The sequence below is a fragment of the Mercenaria mercenaria genome, chromosome 6 (assembly GCF_021730395.1).
Source record: "Mercenaria mercenaria strain notata chromosome 6, MADL_Memer_1, whole genome shotgun sequence".
Lineage (NCBI taxonomy): Eukaryota > Metazoa > Mollusca > Bivalvia > Venerida > Veneridae > Mercenaria > Mercenaria mercenaria.
The window spans coordinates 83,522,852-83,542,533 of record NC_069366.1 but is presented as its reverse complement, the minus strand read 5'-3'; the positions used below and the strand labels follow the sequence as shown (position 1 = coordinate 83,542,533).

Here is a 19,682-nt window from a genome sequence, read left to right as displayed (position 1 = left end):
AAGGAATTGTTTTTTCTGTGTTATATACAGTACACTATCACAAATTTTATTTTTGTTATGCATTTATGGAGCGAAATTTCCTTTGTTTTGTTTTTTGTTTCAATATGATTCAATTTTGCCATAGTATTTCAGCCATGTAATGGTGTTCAGTTAACCTATCAAGTGTTCCTGCATTCTTTACTAGAAATGACTTGTGCTCACAGACAACTTCCCATTGTAAATGAGTAAGAAATATTGGACAAATGACTAGTCATGTTCTTTTCTCAAACTGTTAAAGATATTGCATGCATAGCCAAAGGATCAAACTTCCAACTTTTCTTGATTTATAGTCTAGTGCTTTATATTCTGAGCTAGGCATGCAAATTATCATAAGTGAAAGTTTCAAACCAAAACCAATACTGGTCAAAATCAGACTGATCCATTTCAAATGTTTGTAAATGAAGTGCCTCCATTCAGGGTATCAGGGTATCAATTTGGTTTCTGTGCAGTATATTTTGCAAGCATGATTTTATTTATTGTTCTCCTTTATTTCCTTTTGAGTAAAATTAAAATCTAGCATGGTTTGAATTATAATAGAGTTTGCAAATGTAGGAAACATTGAGACTAACTCAGTCAATACATACTATACTTGAAATCACAGGCCAGACACCAGTACAGGTACTGCCTTCAGTTCCATCAGTGTTTTGGAACGTTGGTGAATGGTCCTAGAACAGCTCAGAATGGATTATCCACTGTCATTAGCATCTTTTGAATCAGCACATAGCTCAAGCCTGACCTCTGTATAAGCTGAGGATCTTCTTCAGCAGGCTGTGACCTGATATAAATTATATAAAATTGCTCTGTAACAAGGTTTAAATATACCTTATTCCATTTATAAGAAGGAATATCAATCTTTAAATTACACAAAGATTTTGATAATATAGAAAATCTTAAACGCTAAGTCTGAGCCTTAGGTATACAAGATCAACGGTTATTGGGTGCATGTACATAAGCTTATAATTATTAGCTACATGATTTTGATATCTACAAGAATCTTAATAAAATTGTGTGTGGGTGTGTGGATTATATCTCACAGAGAAATAAGACATTTTTACTAGATGTTTACGAACGCTAATGTCATTGAAAAAAATGAACAATGTCTCATTTGTGTATTGCTTGCGTGTGCGCCTGTACGAAAATCGGACATGTTCAACAGTTGTAGAATGTCAGAAAAGACCTGTCTCTTAACAATACATGCGTAAAATGCATATACGTGGAAAATAACAAAAGATACAGATTAAGATATGAACTTTGTCTCGTTTTTATCTGAGTACGTGAAACAGACGCACGTAAACGAAACTGGCGGCAGACGTCTTGTGACTTTGCAAAGATCCACACGACATAAAGTTCAAATTCTTTTTCTTATTGATAACATATTAATATTATATAAAATAGGAATTCTCGTTGATTAACGTTATTTGAATGGAAAAATGTACTATTAATTAAGAACGAAGCAAAGCACGATTATATTTTTCATCCTGTTTTATACCCCAGTCACACATACGACGCGGATACTTACGTCTAGTCACGGATGGAAACGTAGTAATCCGTATCGATCTGTACCTGAGCCGTACCTTAAAGTAGTAATCTGTATCAATCCGTACGGATCGATACGGATTACTACGTTTCCATCCGTGGCTAGGCCGAATGTGTGACTGTAAGGATAACGCATGTTTTTTCGTGTTATAACGTCTGCAGAATCCCGAGGGATTGGTTGGTGCCCGAGCCCGCAGGGCGAGGGTACCAACGTATCCCGAGGGATTCTGAAGATATTATAACACGAAAATAACATGCGCTAACGCTATTCTAGCATAAAACGCGAAAAAAATAATAAATGAATACATTATCCCTTAACGTCATTAAATTTCCATGAAATGCGCGGGAATATCCGAGTTGTTTTTTCACGTTGACGTCATTTCCATTTGAATTATCCGTTTTGGGCCGTAATGCGTTAACGCTCTGCCACGGAACGCGCATATATAAAAAGGTGTTAGAACAGCACGTGAGCGCGAGAATCTCTCTGTTAACACACGTTAAATTTTCTCTCCTGTTAAAACACCCCCAAAAAGTGACATGAACAGCAGTTTTATGCTAGAATGGGGTATTACGTGAAAAATTAGATCTATACACTGATTGGTAAAGCCAAATTTGTTATAGTATGACTGATATGAATAAAATCTCACTGACACTACCCAGTATCTCACTGTAATTCATAAATAATGGTTTGTAATGCCACTAGAAACTGGAAACAACGGTTCTTACTCGATAAGACAACTGCATCTCTACAAATACAACTAGTCTACAGCCAATTTGAATGTATTTAATGATGAAATATCTCATTTATTTCGAAGATTGTTCATCTTTATAGCTGCTCTAACTTCAACAAAAGCAACGACTGCACCTATATCAACAACAACAACAACGACAACGCCTGCACCTGTAACAACAACAACAACACCAAAACCAACAACAAAAACTACTGTTCCTGATGCAACTGCAACAACAAAACAAAGTACTAATATTTTACTTTATATGTGAAAATATTGTACACATTATATAAGATATAACACAGGAAGTATATGTAGCTCACATGTCAATATTACGCATGTCAATAAAATAAAAAATAAATAGCCGCACCATGAGAAAACCAACATGGTAGTGCATTTGCGACCAGCATGGATCCAGACCAGCCTGTGCATCTGCGCAGTCTGGTCAGGATCCATACTGTTCGCTAACAGTTTCTCTAATTGCAATAGGGTTTGAAAGCGAACAGTGCTGGTCTGGATCCATGCTGGTCGCAAATGCACTTTGTTGGTTTTCTCATGGTGCGGCTCTGACATAAGGCTCTCATAATAAGGTAATCTTACTGTTCTAATGATAAGAAACTTTAAAAGACCCGCCTCTGGATTGATGGTCTAGTTCGATCACCTTCTATTGTATAGTATAGTAAGAAAAAGGAAGACTAGTGTTTCTGAGCATGCGCGTGATCGAACTTACTTTAGTTTCTACTACAGTAGAGCCAACTGCTCCTTACTGCCGGAGGTAAAGAAGTAGTTTTACAAATACGGCGGCGCACATTCTTCTCTTTTACTTTTTATAAATAAATAGTTTGGACAATTATAAAGGCCACATTACCAACCAGCCAAAGTCCTTCACGGTCCTTGTGTTCCAGCTATCTTTTCACAGCAATAGAAAACAAAAATAATTCAGATAAATCACTGAAATGCTGTAATTCCAAAGCCCTTGCAATATTTTCTAACCTTTCTCCGCCGCTTTGAAACTAGACGAGCCACGCTATAGTGTAAAAATTACGTCATATGCATTAACTAGAGACAGTTCGATGCCATAATAGGTATACTATAGTTACAATAGTAGATGCTCAAACTAAACTATGTCTAAGTTTGAGAACTTTGTACTGTGTATTTGTTTTCTGTGTTTAAACTTATTTAAAATTGAATGTAAATATCAATGATTCATTGTCTTAAACGGCACACACAGATGACAAAATGAAAAGAAAACAGTTTGTGTTACCGTGCATCCAAGAGGTACATGTAGAAGAAAATCTGTTAAAAAACTGGTGAATTTTGTTTTTTTTGAATAATACCTTTTTATATAATATATAATACATTTGGGAATAATTAATTGTAGGTAGTTTTATTAAAACTTAACTTTGCAAAATAATTGTGCAAATAAATGTAGTACTTTTTATGTGTATGTGTGGGGGGTGGGGGATCCGCAGCAACGTTTGTACTTGTTGACACGTTTATATTTGTAAGGTGTCGTGAAAATTTCTATTAATTAGCGCATAGTTAGACCATCTGACAACAAGTTGAAAATACCCTTACACAAACAATTATTAAATAGTGTCTTAAGGGCGACCGTTTTAGCCAATGTTTCTTCTTTGAGACTTTTTCTCCCCATAAAATGTCATCGTTTAACGCAAAATATTAACATACGCAGATTTTGTGGTCACTATTCCCACGACGCAGACGACAACACAATCTTGCATGGACTCAGATGACGTCACATTTACCTGCGCAGACATGACACATTTCGGATATTGTAATCCTGCCGCTGGTGCTGGCTATGCTCTCGCACAAAAGAGGTGTCGTAAAACATGCGGATTTTGTCCACAGGAAACAGCTAAGTAATAATGACATATTAAAGAAAAATTCGAATAAAAATTGCATATTTTGGACGCGTATGATATGGGGAACAAGTCATTGTTTTGTCTTTTGGCAGGTTTCATTAAAATTTCATTATTTTCCTTCGGGATATATTTCGTTAACGGATCTTGATTCTAAATAATATGTTAGATGAACTTGTTCTTCTACTGTTTTACCTTGTTTGTACACTAGTTATATGTGCACATTGTTTATACTGCCGAAAGGAAAAAGATGTAAATACATAAAATAAATAAATAAAATTGATACTTAATGTTAATTTCAGCTTTAGGAAAAATGCAACCTTGAATTTTGACAAAGTGACAACTCCTCCCCAACCCTACATCCCAAAGTCCGCCCTAACTCTTATCATGCTGGACAAGACTGATTCTCCCTTTGCGAACAGAGTAGATCATGATCAGCCTGCAAATCCGTGCAGTCTGATCAAGATCTGCACTGTTCGCTATTCAGTCAGTTTTTTTTTTTTTTTGGTCGGCACCCCTTTTTGACAGTTGATAGTACTGTCCAAATTGAAAGATGGACAGGTTCATAATAGAAATTAAGCAGGGTAAGGGTTAAGGCACATACAGATAAAATAAGTAGAGAACATCTACTGAGAACAAGCAGGATATTGATGAGTAAAGTCTCAAGCATTCTTCAGTTACTGATAAGAAATCAAATTCAATTTCGAGATACCAGAGATTTTGGCTGAACACCAAAACCAATATCTACTGACACAAGCACATAACATCGGAAGTTTAACGGCATAAGAATTTTTGAGTTAATTGGTCTAAATCAATGTCAATGTGACCTTCGATGTAATAGTTCCATAAAATGTAGGTCACAGTTGTTCATATCATGCCACATACAGCAGTTGTTGAACCGAAACAATATCTGTGTCAATGCAAACTTGACCTCTAACCTTTGACTTACAGACAGAAACGAATAAGAATTACTACTGACCTCAGGCGATCGTCTTCAAGGAAAGAAAAGATTGTCTACCGACCAGATGACAAAACATAACAATATTCACCCTCTACTCTCAGAATAAAATGAGGAATAAGCAATCAAGCCACCTCATATTCTTCAGACATCTGTAGTGTTTGTAAATTTGTTTGTTTTTCAGATGATGGCGGTAAGCGAAGCCGGAAATAAGAACTCGATGTGATGTTAAAGATTATATACATTGTATAAAGAATATCATATTTTTGAAGCTTGTGTTTTAATTCTTTCTGTGCCATTCCAGAAATATGCTACTCGAGAATAAAAAAACGCATATGTGCTTATCCATCCTGAAGTGAACTATAACTTCTCTTTATAAATATGACACTTTGTTCAAACAAATAAGGTCCTGCAACATTTCGAGAAAAAAAATGTTCTATCTTCATGGTAAGATATTTCACCAAGAGATTTGAAACGTTAGTATCGAAGTTTTAACAGTTTTTTTCTTTAGTAAAAAAAAAAGAATGCATTATCTCTGTCTTATTTAGTTGTGAAAATATACGTTTATTTTATTACTCAAAATAAAAACCAAATATCTCATACAACACTCTTTTATTATCATCGATATGCATTGATACTTATAACAATAGCTAAAGATACATACATGTATTATAATAATGTAATCAAATTAGATTAAAGTATGTATATCCGAAATTGTGTCGGTGTGACGTTAAACCCAGCTAAAAACAAAAAAAAACTGATCTAAAATCTTTAGCAAAGTATATGTTTCTTAAATAGTTTCGGTTAATGGAATGATTTGGAAACCAGTTTATCTCTATTTGATGTATTTCTTTTATGAGTTTTAAAGTTATCTAAATTTACTGTGTAATTAGGGAAATTTCCTTTCTTTGTATTCATCTTCTTCACCCTTCCATTTAATTTTATATCTTTATTTCTTTTTGTAAAAATTATGATTTTCCCTTCAACAAAATATGATTTTCACTAGTTGAACATCTTTCTTCAGTAATAATTAAAGGCATTTATAGTTCATAAATGACATCAGTGTTATAACCACAACGAAAACCTACAGGTTTCTCTTTTTTACAAACATAAAACATAAAATGTGTTATTGACTTTTGCATATCTTTTAAAGTATCATAAATAATATATTTAGTTATTTAAGAGTTACTGTGATATTAAAATCGTTTATGGTTTTAACGGTAGACAAAGTATTTCAGTTGCCGCTAAATGCCATTAAATGCCAATTTCATTGTAATTAACCGTATCTTAACAATATTAGCCTAAGTTTGTATAATATATATAATTTTTTTTTGGTTAAAATACTACATCAAAATAAATCCCGCCAATGTTGGCGGACTTTTTTCGATCTCTTTTCTTCTTCGATTTCAAAAGACATTTATTTTATAATTATGCCTGCAATTACATTTGAGTTACGTTGGTCTGCAGTTCACGATTCGAATTGCGAACTGCAAACTGCAGACCTTCTTAACTCAAATTGTAATTATTACTCTTAATGTATGTATATAATCACTCACAAAACATAGTATGATACTGGCGACATATAGGCCCATCAGGCCGAGTGTATCATTACAAGTTGTAAATACTGTTATTAGAATATCATGTGTATATAATCACATGTCAGTGGTTCTGAGTGTGTGAGGCCAGCTTCTTTTATTCTGACCCCATATTCGTTTTTAATCACTTGCTTTTTCTTGTTCATGGTCTCCAAGCAATTAGTGTATGCAACCCTTGTAGGCAGCGCTATTTGACCCTTGGCAGACTGCGAATGGTTTCATTGTATAGTGCTGGCATTCATAGTGTTTATGGGGTCCTAAGCAGTAAGGACAGATTGATTTCCCTGTGCATTTATTTGTAGAATACTCGTGATTTTGGTATTTATTGCACCTCATGGGAGATAACGAGGACGGATACATCAGGAAAAGTTTAACATTGAGCGGAGTTTTCTCTGTGTTGACGGTGAGCTTAATTGTTGAGAATGACAACTTTCTCCAATTTATAATTTCGAAACCCCGGTGGTATATAGTTCGACCGCGTGTTTTGAGCCGTGACGGAAGGATACATTTTTTTTCAATTGAGTTATATCGATATTCGGTCCATACCTTGATGAAAAATCTCTATAGAGTAAGTTGATATTATGTTTTGTTTTCCATGAACTTGATTATATCGCTGGCGCAATTGGTAGAGCGTAATGATAACAAACAAACTATTAAAAAAATGTGAACTTACCAAGGCTCGAACCTCGAAAAGCAAGTTTGTGAACCCAACGCCATATCCTTTGGGCCATGCATTCGTTTACGTTCAACGATAACTTGTACCGCTTTACTATGTATTACATTCCTACCCCTTTTTTGGCGAATCAGCTGTCCTGCATAAATTAGTCAAGGCTCAAAACACGCGGTCATACTTACACCTCGGAGTTATTGTCATTTGCAGAGTGCATTATCATTATGCACGTTATAAAATATTTCCTGCACCATTCAATTTTATTAGTAGAGACATGAAATGTAGTTATGACGTACCACGCAACTTGCATTTGGAATAAACGACCCGAGCGATATTTCAAGACCATAGCTGCGTCACCTAGTCGATAAATTCGCAATACATTTGCATGTTTAACAGTAGGAAAATAGTTTTAAATTGTAAATAACTATAGTACTTTGAAGGTGATAATACAAATAAGGACAGTTATCAATTAAACTCAGATTGACACTTCTTGACTGCTTTCCTTTAAGCATATAAATAATACGTTGTTATTACGCAAGAATATACTTTGATAAGATTAGAGCCTTCTTCATCTCTGATAAAAATTAAAATATCTTACATCTTACAACATATCAAATTGACAACTCTTGTATTGAGATTTATTCTATAATTTTGGATTTTACCAGGTATGGTATATATTAAATGTTTTTGTTGGTGAGTAAATTTAACAGAAGTGCCTTAGGCCTAGCTTGACTTAAACATTTTTACAAGACTTAGTCTATATTGAAAATTTTTCATTTTGTTTTAGTTAATCTAAAATCCAAAACTTGTCAAGAGTTTGAAACTCTTAGTTAAAGAGAAGTCTAAGTATGATGAAGATATACATCTCAAAGTAAAACCATATCAAAGTTTAAGCTGAAATAAGTTACTAATGTAAACGCAAGAAGAGGTCTCACCGAACTAGTTCAGATCTCTCCTCCTGACGTGACCTGTATCATCAAATTAGTTCGAATGTCTTTGTACATTTTTTAACTTTTACGCTGAGGAGTACGTTACATTTCCTTCCGTCTCGTGAACATATTCAAACAAATCGAACCCGGTATTGTTCTCTTGGCAATGTTTTTTGCTTCCAAAGGATCTTCTAATATATTTATTTAGCCTTCATGCATTAGTATTTAATTACCATGATTCATCCATAGACATTCGCGCCTGACATTTGACTCTGTGTTATTATATTTTTATAGACCACGTTCAATCTATTCAGTCGGTGCATATATTTCCGCTGTTCTTTATATTAAACCGTAAATGTGGACGTGGGCTTCTCAGTAGTGTTTCACATTTCTTCAACTCCGAACAGACTAAAACTTGGCGAACTTGGTTTTTGCTTAGTTTAAATGGACTAACCCACACTTTTTAGGCGAAAAATAATTTCTCTCAAACATCCATTAAAAAGTGAGTACAAACTTTAAGTGGTACAAACTTTTTGACATAAGATTTTTGCAAGGTATTCTTCTTATAAATAACCAATAAAATGCAGAAGTTAGTAAGCGGTTGCAACGGTTTCAAATAATGTAGGAAATTTACATTCTTCTAACTTTATCTAACTTTACAATATCTAACTTTTTTCACCCGCTGTATCACTTTTCAGTGTCAAATATACATACTATGCCAAACTTAATGTTAATGAACATTTTGAAAAATTCACCAAAACTGTGGATGAGTAGCTTTAAAAGTTATCGTGTATATAGGGTTTTAGTCCACTACGAGAATCTAGGTAAACCTAACTATTTATCACTTTGTTTTAATGCATGTCAAACACTTTAAAGGTTAAACTTTAATTTATTCAAACAATAAATTCAGTTCATCCTAAAACATGTTTTCCTAGTATGTAATAATTTTTTTACATACAGATATTGTGAATTAATGTTTTTCAGACAGAACAAAACCCAAAATTTATCGCTTTACACATACTATTATTGCCAATTCTTTAGACGAAACAAAGAAGAAATGATATATGAAATAAAAAACAAATTGAACTATCCTTTAAAGACATGGATAATTCTTTTATAACAGAAATATACAGCGGCGAAATCATAAAGAATTCTTACGAAGATTAGAAGAGCTGTCAGGAAGTTAAAATAAACTGGGTCAAAAGAAAGCTATATTAAAACAACGGCTTTAATCAACATAAAACAAAGATTTATTTAGGTTACTCAGGTTAGTGGAAGGTCAACTATGACATCATTGCCAAGTTTTTACAGATAAAATCCCACCAGTGACAAAAAGATGAAGGGTGTTGTCTTGTTTATTACAGTGTTCAGTAAGTTTATTTTAAAGTTCATTTTCGTGAATCAAATAAGAAAAATGCCATGCAACAGTTTGCATCACTTCTGGTTAAATCGATACAGAAAATCATCGACCGTTTGGCGGAATAGGGTGACTGAATTATACCATCTCGTCTTGAGTATTTTATACGCGCTAACACACTTGGCGTAAACAACTTGTTGTACGATGTGTTGGCTTGTTTGCTCCCTATATATGCATCAGTCCGCAAGAATGAGAAAACATATAGGAAAAACTAACAACTTCAGCTAAACATATGGCAAACGGAATGATTTTTATTTCTTTTAAATATAAAGTGCTATTGTGAATAATACTAACGTTACTATGTGTTACATTTTAGCGACTGCTCACGTGCTGGTACTAGGAGCTGGAGTAACAAAACAATGCCGTCACTGTGATAATGTTAGAGGGCCAGAAGTGTGTAGGCATTTTCAAAATTGTAAACAGGTAACCTTGTTGTTGTTGCAGACGTAACTGATATTCTTTCCTACTTAGGAAAAATGTGAAAAGATCTGATTTTGTCTGATTTCAAAAGATGAAGCCGATGTTGAGGGTGGCTACAAGTTTTCATAGAAGAAATCTAATATGCTGCGCGGAGGAATGGGGTTAATGATTTAACATCATGGTTAATCATAGTGTAATTATTTTTGTGTGGAAAAGATCCTTTACACCTTTTAAATTCGACTGGAGTTATCTTGTGCTCAACATTTTTTTGGTTTTACAAGATGTTGTAATAAATGCTCAACTAACATTCTAAATGTGTGACTTTAACATTAATTGAGGACGGGTCTTTTAAATCTTTTGGAGAATACAACATTACCACACTTTCGACGTCGTTGGAGTGAAATAAAGCCGTTACATAATTTGGTATTACACTAGTGTAATAAAGATTTTCCGTTAACGTTGTTTTAATTATAAGAGACGTTTGTCGAATTTAGATTGTCTATAATAGGTTAAGATATCTAAGAAATGTTGATGTTTCAGCAGGAAAAGCTAACATGTTGTAAAAAGAATGTTACGTTTGTGTCTTTCACATTAATTTAATTAAACTCGTTGAATAAAATTGATGAAATGCTCGGCACAGTCTCGTATTTCATTGTTCTATTCAACTCGTTTAATGAATTCAATATGAATTCCATTTAGGCTCTGTATTGGTCATCATTTCAAATGAATCAGTTTAGCTAATCCACATTATGATTGCTTGTTAATCGTCAGAGAAGTACTGTGACACTAAGATGATTTGTATGAAATCGCATTGTGGTTTACACCCGCCTAAATGTACAAAATTAGCAAATAATCATCACGATTCCGTGTCTTACCTGATGCAGTAACATTATGTGTTTTCTTCCTTGAGTATCAGAAATCAAAATCAGTCTTATAAACTTCCAAATTGAGCAATCAGAGAGACTAAATGTTTTATCTGTGATTAAATTAATGCTGTTTTTGAAACTCTGTTGTCCGATTAAGGGATATATCTCCAAACGACGCCATTTTGTTTAATAAAGTTTTTTAGATGTTCACTATTTTAACAAAACATAATATATATAATGAATGTGACTATTGTAGACTATATGTCATATGTTAAAGCTGGTTGTTACTAGTAAGTTTCATTTCAGCTCTGTGTGACAAATGTGCAAGACATCGGCGGAGAATACATTTTTAGTTACCACTGCGGGCCTCACGAGGTAAGTTACAATAAATGTACCAAATGATAGTTTTCTGATGGCTAAAATAAACTGACTGATTTTAGTGGCTGATGAAATTTTATCTAATTATTATGGATGCATTGGCATGACTAATGAAATAATTCCATTGTTAAGAATCGTTCTTACTTGGCTGGTGATTTTTATTAAGGACTAAACTAATACTGACTGGGGCTTAAAACTGAACGAAAACAATCTTTTAATCTTGTGTACCTATGTATGCTTTGCAATACCCAGAATGTTGCAACTTCTTCTAGGGTAATCTAGTTTAAGATACACCATGCTCATCTATAGCTTGAAGTTTGATTTAGAATTAGGAAATCCTTTTCAAATGTACATATTCAACTTAGCTTCTAAAATTGTGAATGTAGGGATGCAATGGTTACATGTCAGCATTTATTTTTAAAAAAATCTTTTAGCTTAAAAAAATTCAGGCATTATAAAATCAAAAACTGCAAACATTTCCTTGTTGTTTGTTTCATTGTTTCCATTAATATTTCATAGATACATGTATTTGCATTTTTACACAGATAACGGTAAATGTACATTCACAAAAATTGTATTTTTTCTTTTTATTTTTTACTAGTCATTTTATATTCGCATGTAAACATTTCTGCGGTATCAGTGAAAAAAAGACACTATTTCGGCTTCCACAGAAGCCCTTAAATCGCAGACGACTAGAGATACTTTTCTTGCAAGGAAAAACACTTTATCAAAATAAAAAGTACCAATGAAACTGAAACAATCAGAATACAATATGAAGTAGATTTATATAAAAATTAACGAATTTGTAGCTACGGATGCATTATATCTAGAATGACCCTCACATACGAACCTGAATGTCAAAATGTTTTCAGTGTTTAGGACTGTTAACTAAAAACCATATTCAAGACTGCACTGACGTGACTGATAAACTGTTTTAGTATTCAGAGGCTATGAAACATAGAGATGATAAGAATTGTAAAAACGTGGCTTATAAATGCAGTATAAAGGCCTAATTTATTAACTAACCTTACTAGTTATCTTCATTTATTGATTAGGACTGCATCATCTAATTTATTTTAGTCTTTGACTGTATTGTCAAAATGATAAATAGAACTGAATGTTATGGATTCGTAAACTTTGTTTAATGCTCAACTGATTGATCAACAGGACTTCAATATTACGAATAATCAAATTCTTTAAATGTAAAGTCTTTTTCTAACCATATAGATTTATTTCAATTATTTCATGTTTAGGATTGTACGAAGGATGCGCACTATCATCTTCATCATAAAGGACCAGTTGTATGCCGAGAATGTTGTCAGTCTACAGGCTGTGACCAGCATTCATGCTGTTAGTATTTTAGCAATCATAAATGTGAGGCGTCAGGTCAAACAAATTATATTTGTACAACATTTCAAGGTTGTAAGTTAAACTTCCCGGTAATGTGCGACATGGTACTCGAAATTTTTATATTTGGTCTACATTTTGACCAACGTATCTTGAAATTTCAAGTAATTATATTATACTGAACAGCAAAAAAAAATCTATCCAGTTTTATAACTGGGGAAATTTTTATTAAAAAACTTAAATTTATAAATCACTTGTGTTTTTCGTATCACATTACACTTGAAGAACTTCACGTGTAAAATTTTGGAAAAAACCATCAATCAACCGTGAAGTCAGTAGTCCCACAATAGGCGTTTTGCACGAAATTCACGTGCGCTTGAAATTAACAATTTTCTTCGTGAAATTTTATTGTCATTGGAAATATTGATAATTGACTAACTCGAAAAACAGCATAAATTTTAAAAAATATTGTTGGTTGCACCGCACGACTGAATCAAATTTAGTGCGAGCGCCAAATTGGGATGTTACAATGAACTGACGCGCGGAAGATATAGCCTTTCAAACGGCTATTGTGGAACTACTTATTTCACGGTTGATTGATTTTTAAAAATTTATCACGTAAAGATTTTCAAGTTTAATTTTATTTTGGTATGAAGAAACAATTCAAATTTGAAAAATCAATTTTTTCATTTCAAAATATACCACTTACACATCTGGATAGTTTCTTTTGCTGTGTAGTATAAATTTTTGTGTTCCTTAACTCGAAACTTCAGCTATCAAACTACCATATATGGACGTGGTACTTTAGTTAGCCTTTTGACCTAACCAATGTTCCTCGATTCTTTACCAATACATACAAGTTCTCTGCAAGTAACTGCCAACTTCCCCAGATGAATCAGAGTTGGAGGATGAATGATTTTAGACACAATGTATCTGATCAAATTGTCACGGAGAACATACGCCTTAAGCGGGGTTCGAACTTAGACCACGATCAGTAGATCTGCGCTCTCCATTATTTAGCTAAGTGGGCGGGGCTTCATACTACTATTAAACATGGACATTAATATCCTTACTACAGTTTGAAATCATGAGAAGCTCTAGAGACAAAGGTAGGTCATACATGGATGTATAGTAGTATATGTTCAAGTCACTATTTGTTGGGTAGCATTTAAATATATGAAAGTAAATGCATTCTCTTTACAAATTTACTCTCTAAGAGTCTATAAAATAGTCAGACTTAGTCAGTAGTATGACTAAAGGACATTCAAGTTTGTGTCGCAAATATCTCAAAACGTATTTCACCTTGACTCATTACCCTTGTAGGAATATTATTCACTATTTGATATTGTGCGTCTGGTGATTGTTTGTTATTTCACTCAGCCAGCTAAAACATATGGCCCGTGACTTCGTCAAAAATATATTAAAAGGGTCTACACGTTTGCGGTGCACGTATATCAAAAAGCGTTTGACCTAGAATCATGACACGTTCGAGATTTAGCAAGTGAAGTTGTGTACGTGATATTTTGTTATGATTCTCTTGGTCTAAATTTTGCGCAACATACATCTCAGCAGTATTTGACTTAGAGTTAGAAAACAATATAGGAGTTTTATTCAGTATGTGAATTTGTGTGTCTTGGGTTTGTTTGAATTTCACTCTGCAAGAGCAGAGTTACAGGTCTTGACTTAGGTCAAAGGTAAGGACGTAAAAGTTTGTTTCACAAAAACCTCAAAGAAATATTTACCTACAGTCATGAAACTTAAAAGGAATGTTTCTCAGTATATGTAGTTGTGTATCTGCGGATTCATTTGGGATTTAATTCATTTGATGTCTCGTATTACTTTATCTTGATGCATCTATAGTAAGTCTGGTTCTATGGATATCCTCTAATCAAAATAACTCCATATAAATACCACACTTTAAAAAGTCCTCACATGTGCGACCAGGGAACACAATTTTCATCATTTGAAAAAGGGTTCCCACATAAAGTAACACCGGGGTTAAGGTATTGTAAGCAATCTGATATTTGTAGTTTCAAAACTGGCCAACGGCTCTGTTGCGTGCTGAGACTTACCTCCAAACTAAGTTTCATAACCTCGGAGCCATTTCCGGTCTTGTTGAAGCTCTGGAAATAAGGTAAGGTTCTTGGTATTCAGTGCTTGTCCGCTGTATTACATATTGAATTAAACTTTTTTACACAACTGATATATTTTATCATGACAGCGACGTCGTGGTTTCTTATTTCAGCTCAATACTTTGAAGCTCCCTCTACCACTACAAAAATAACATCTACACCGCCAGCAACAGCAACAACAACACCGACGACAACAACAACAACTACTAAAGGTGATTCATAATCCCACTTAAAGTCTTGCTTTAAAATGTTAGACATACTAAATATATCTTTAAATACTCCTAAGTTTGATCACTGAAATTACTTTTTAATCGTTCAATATATAAAGTGTTGGCTTTTCTTTATCATATATCATTACACCAAGTTTCAATAAATTCTACTCAGTACAATCATAGTCATTACATTCAATGTCTAAGAATGTGAAACATTACGAACAATTTGGATATTAACCACAGTGCTTTAGGGTATAGCGGATTTTAGAGTGTAGAGGATAGGTTGAAAACTTTTGTGTTTAGACTTGAATTATTGTATAATTTTTCATATTTTTCTTTTATTTGCATGCAGATAGACATTCTAACATACATTTTGAATATATGTTTTTTGTGTTATTTTTCGTATGTCAACAAATGAAAATCGAGGCCATCCTCTACTGACTATAAATCAGTGTGCATGTAAAAAGCTTCAGTGAATGAAAAGTATTTGATAGAAATTTAAAACGCTGGGTGTTTCTGAAAAGTGAATACATAATTATTATGATTTATAGTAAAAAAATCTTGGGAGGTTTGTTTAGATGTGGATTTTAAACTTATAATGTAAAAAAAGACCAAAGCTATCCTCTACACCCTAAATCAGCACATATGTAAACAACGGCATGGAGAGAAAAAACACATGAATTTCTATTAAAAGCTGAATGTTTTGAAAACCATAGCTGCTTTCTGTCTGATATATAGGAAAAAATATTGAATTTCGTTTCTTTAAATTGAAATGATGGGAAAAATAGTTAGCTATCCGCTAACCCTAAAGCACTGTATAATAGTCAAGTTTTCACAAAATTACCAAAATTTAATCAAATGCTGTGCACGTCATTTTCGCACTTTCGCTGCTTTCTTTCACAGAATAAATTTCATAATAAAACAGACAAAATATAGAACACGTTTTAAAAGTCATCAAAGATTCCAAGTAAACAATTGACATATTTCACCTGCTGAGGCGTTTTCCTGACGTAATTGTTTCAATACACGTCTGATCTTACATTAGCGGAAAACATACAAAAATGTTCACTTCTCAAGGTATCTTTCATGATTTCTTTTATGCTGTGTGGTGCTATGTTTTTTATATTATTTATTCTATTTTCTCATAGCACCCCTTGTTTCTAAAGGGTGTAACAACATGGATGTGATATCAGGACTAGTCAAGGGGAGCAGCGTGTCTCATCCTGGTACCCTAGTATGTCCGGATGGTGTAAACCAGCCCAGCGAGGCGCTAATTCAAGAATATTGTGGTGCTCCGGCTTTAACTAGCTGGATCCCAGGAGAAAAAGTATATCAATTTTGGGCATCAATACTTAGAGATCATCCTCGTTTATGTATTTGTTTCGAAAATTTAGAAAGTAGCTTCATGTGCTGTCATTTTAAACCAGATGTAGAAACAACGTTATTCAGAGTGTTCTGTGCAGTATTAAGTAAAAACGCGCTTGTACAATGTGAAAATATGTAGAAAGCCCTCAAAACCTTAGTGACACTATTGAAATGTCATAAGCCTCAGTCACACTATTGAAATGTCAAAAGCGTTAGTCACACTATTGAAATGTCAAAAGCGTTAGTCACGTGAATGAAATGCCTAAAGCATACGTCATGCTATTGAAATGTCGAAAGCGTTAATCACGTTAATGAAATGCCTAAGAAATGTCAAAATCTTTCGTCAGGTTAATGAAATGCCTAAAGCATACGTCACACTATTGAAATGTCAAAAGCTTTAGATGAAATGCCTAAGGCATACGTCACGCTATTGAAATGTCAAAAGCGTTAGCCACGCTATTGAAATTTGATGCAAAAAAGAAGAAATTTAACTGTACTTTATACCATAAGCATCAAAAATCGACTACAATTATGACAATTAATTATGGTTCCAGTTACTCACATACATTTAACTATGTTTTGAAAATTATGATCTGATGACCTGTGTCATTAAATGACCATTTCTACAGATGTTTATCTCCCTGTCTTTCTTTACAACCGCAAGAAAATATACGAACGTTAAAACAAGAGAGATACTGCAGAAACCGACATTACTTTGAACGTTTAGAAATGGCTATGCTAGTTAATACTTGATTTAAGTCTGTGTAGATAGAAAAACGTGGTTAAACATGGTCGCAGAAGTTGCTGTCTGGGCTATATATTTTTTAAAAAGTACCTCTAGTCCCTACATATCTCGAATGTTCGTCAACTTATCCTAACTTTCTATTTGAGTTCAAGTTTTTATTTGGAAGAATAAGATCTCAAAGGTTTCAAAGCAATATGCCTATTTTTAGGTCCTGGAGAACTGTCCCCGTATCCCCAGCTACACGGCGATAGCTGCCATAACACCAGTTTTCGGTGGCGCCACCGTCGCCGGTGTTTTTATAAAATGTGAAATGAATGGATTTCAGGTAAATTTTCTATATCATTTTTTTCCGTACAAATAGTAATAATGTCATTAATGTACTTAACAGCTCTAATAGTAATAACAATACTTGTTCTCTTATTGATTAATAAAGTACATTCGTCACCGATTTAGTTTTGACAGTAAACTAATTTCAACCTGTGGCTTTTGTGGAATACCAACTGATATTACTACATATAACATATTTCTATATACAAGGGACAAATTGCAACTATGGCATTTCAATAATGCTTCAGAAAAATTTAACAGTTATGGTTAAATGCTATTTTTTCCAATTTGATTACTGATTATTTGTTTACTCTGTAAAGCAATGGAAGCATCGCAGCAAAGTTATTTTTATGTGCTGTTGAAAATTAATGTATGATCGATAACATGATATACATTTGGGAAATGCATCATCACGAATAAAAAGTTGGAAACAGATTAGGGTCATAAACCGAAGGGTTTGGGTATCAATCATTACCTCCGGATTTTGAAGAAAAAGAAGGTTATACAAGGTATAGAAAAACACTTTTTATTTTGTTGAATCTTTCTATATTTTTAGGCGGCAATCCAAACATGTGGATCTCAGCTAAAGATTCACCATGTGTCGACAAACACTACTACGGATATCCCAAGTGCTGATAAGTTTGTTTTAGTGGATTGGAAAAACTGATATTATAACATTTGACAAAATCAATGAGTTTCTTCTACTAAATGAAATTGCCTTTATTTATGCAATACAAATATAAAAGATTAGTCCGAACTTTAATAATAACAAACATGGTATCCCCTAACTTGTAATCAGTGTTGCTATGTTCATTAGTACTTTTAGATTATGGAGTCTCTTAATATTTGTAATTTCTGTTGGATTTAACGTCACCCCGATTCAACCATATAGGCCATATAGCGACTTTTCTGCTTCTGATGCTGGAGGAAAGCAATATGTGCTCCTTTAGCTTTTTGGTGTGTACCTGGTTAGAACCACAAGTCGCACATGACTTCCCCAAATGAAACAGTTCTATGTCTAAAGCGCGGTTTCGGGCCAGCAGCGATGAGGGGCAAGTGTTTCGTTATCACCTGCTTGAACTGCTTGTCCACAGATGCCTGCTGTATTTATAATATTTATTCGGTTTAAGTCGGAGCTAGGTAACCTCTTATGAACAAACTCAATATAAAAAAAAACTTGATTGCGTTCTGTTTCAAAATGTTACTCTTATCACAGCCACGTTCTTTTAGTGCAGTACGGCGGCCATAATATATATTTCCGTACTTGTCGTCGGTTCAGTATATATCTGTGTAATATAGTTTGGTTAAAACGTGAGGATGTTGCACGTGTCATTATCTACAATAAACAAAATCAAACTTACTCTGCTATTGTTTTATTTTGTAATGATAAAAGTTTCAAGAAGTTCTTCCGTGGTTAAGACTATTCATTTAATTTTCCATATTAATTTTGTGCATTCAATTTTTATGACCACCACCACCCGCAATATCAACGATAATATTATTGCATTTATGTACACTGTTCATTATTATTCATGAGTTCTCATACATTGTAGGCACCACAATAGATATAATTAATGATATATCAATCATTTAGTGATATGTCACTGAATAAAGTTATTTTTAGTTGTTCAGATGTCAGATGCGAAGGAATTATATAACAATACGCATTTGAACGAAAACTAATGAATTTATTTCACGAATCACGAGCATGTTACTAAATAAGATATATAATGTCGATTCTAACACGTTACCAAGGATTTTTAAGTACATCCTTGACGACATCCATTAAATATTTGCATGTTTTCTGTTGGTTTCTTTTCCAGCGCGCCGCTATGCCGTCTGACGCTATGACGTAATACTTTTGTCGTCAGAGAAATTAATTGTTGTTTAATAACACACAGTTTTCAGCCTTCTTTGTTTTATAGAAAGATGGAACGGGTCCTATTAGAATTCATATCTACATATAAAAATGTGCTTTTTATCATCTACACCTTTTTTCATATTTTTTTTCCACTAAATTATACTGAAAGAATACTAAGGATAGAATTTTCAAATCATTATGTTAGGGGACCATGTGTTAGAAACTCTATAGCCAACTATGTTATCCTCTTTAAATAAAGATGTTATTATTATCA

General features: G+C 33.6%; 1 protein-coding gene across 1 annotated transcript; it reads left to right on the top strand.

Annotated features, from left to right (window-relative positions):
• The first annotated feature begins 9,567 nt into the window (after positions 1-9,567).
• Positions 9,568-19,682, top strand: LOC123549982 (uncharacterized). Its single transcript, XM_045338427.2, has 8 exons — positions 9,568-9,708; positions 10,072-10,178; positions 11,348-11,416; positions 12,673-12,769; positions 15,012-15,110; positions 16,259-16,437; positions 17,429-17,545; positions 18,104-19,682. Exons 1-8 carry the CDS (start codon positions 9,675-9,677, stop codon positions 18,212-18,214), a joined length of 813 nt encoding a protein of 270 aa, XP_045194362.2. The 5' UTR covers positions 9,568-9,674; the 3' UTR covers positions 18,215-19,682.

Bases quoted from the DNA above. Each gene is read 5' to 3' on its own strand.
- LOC123549982 (XM_045338427.2), top strand. From the start codon at position 9,675: ATGAAGGGTGTTGTCTTGTTTATTACAGTGTTCA. The intron at 16,438-17,428 runs GTATATCAATTT...GCCTATTTTTAG, and splicing joins GCTGGATCCCAGGAGAAAAA to GTCCTGGAGAACTGTCCCCG. The intron at 17,546-18,103 runs GTAAATTTTCTA...CTATATTTTTAG, and splicing joins GTGAAATGAATGGATTTCAG to GCGGCAATCCAAACATGTGG.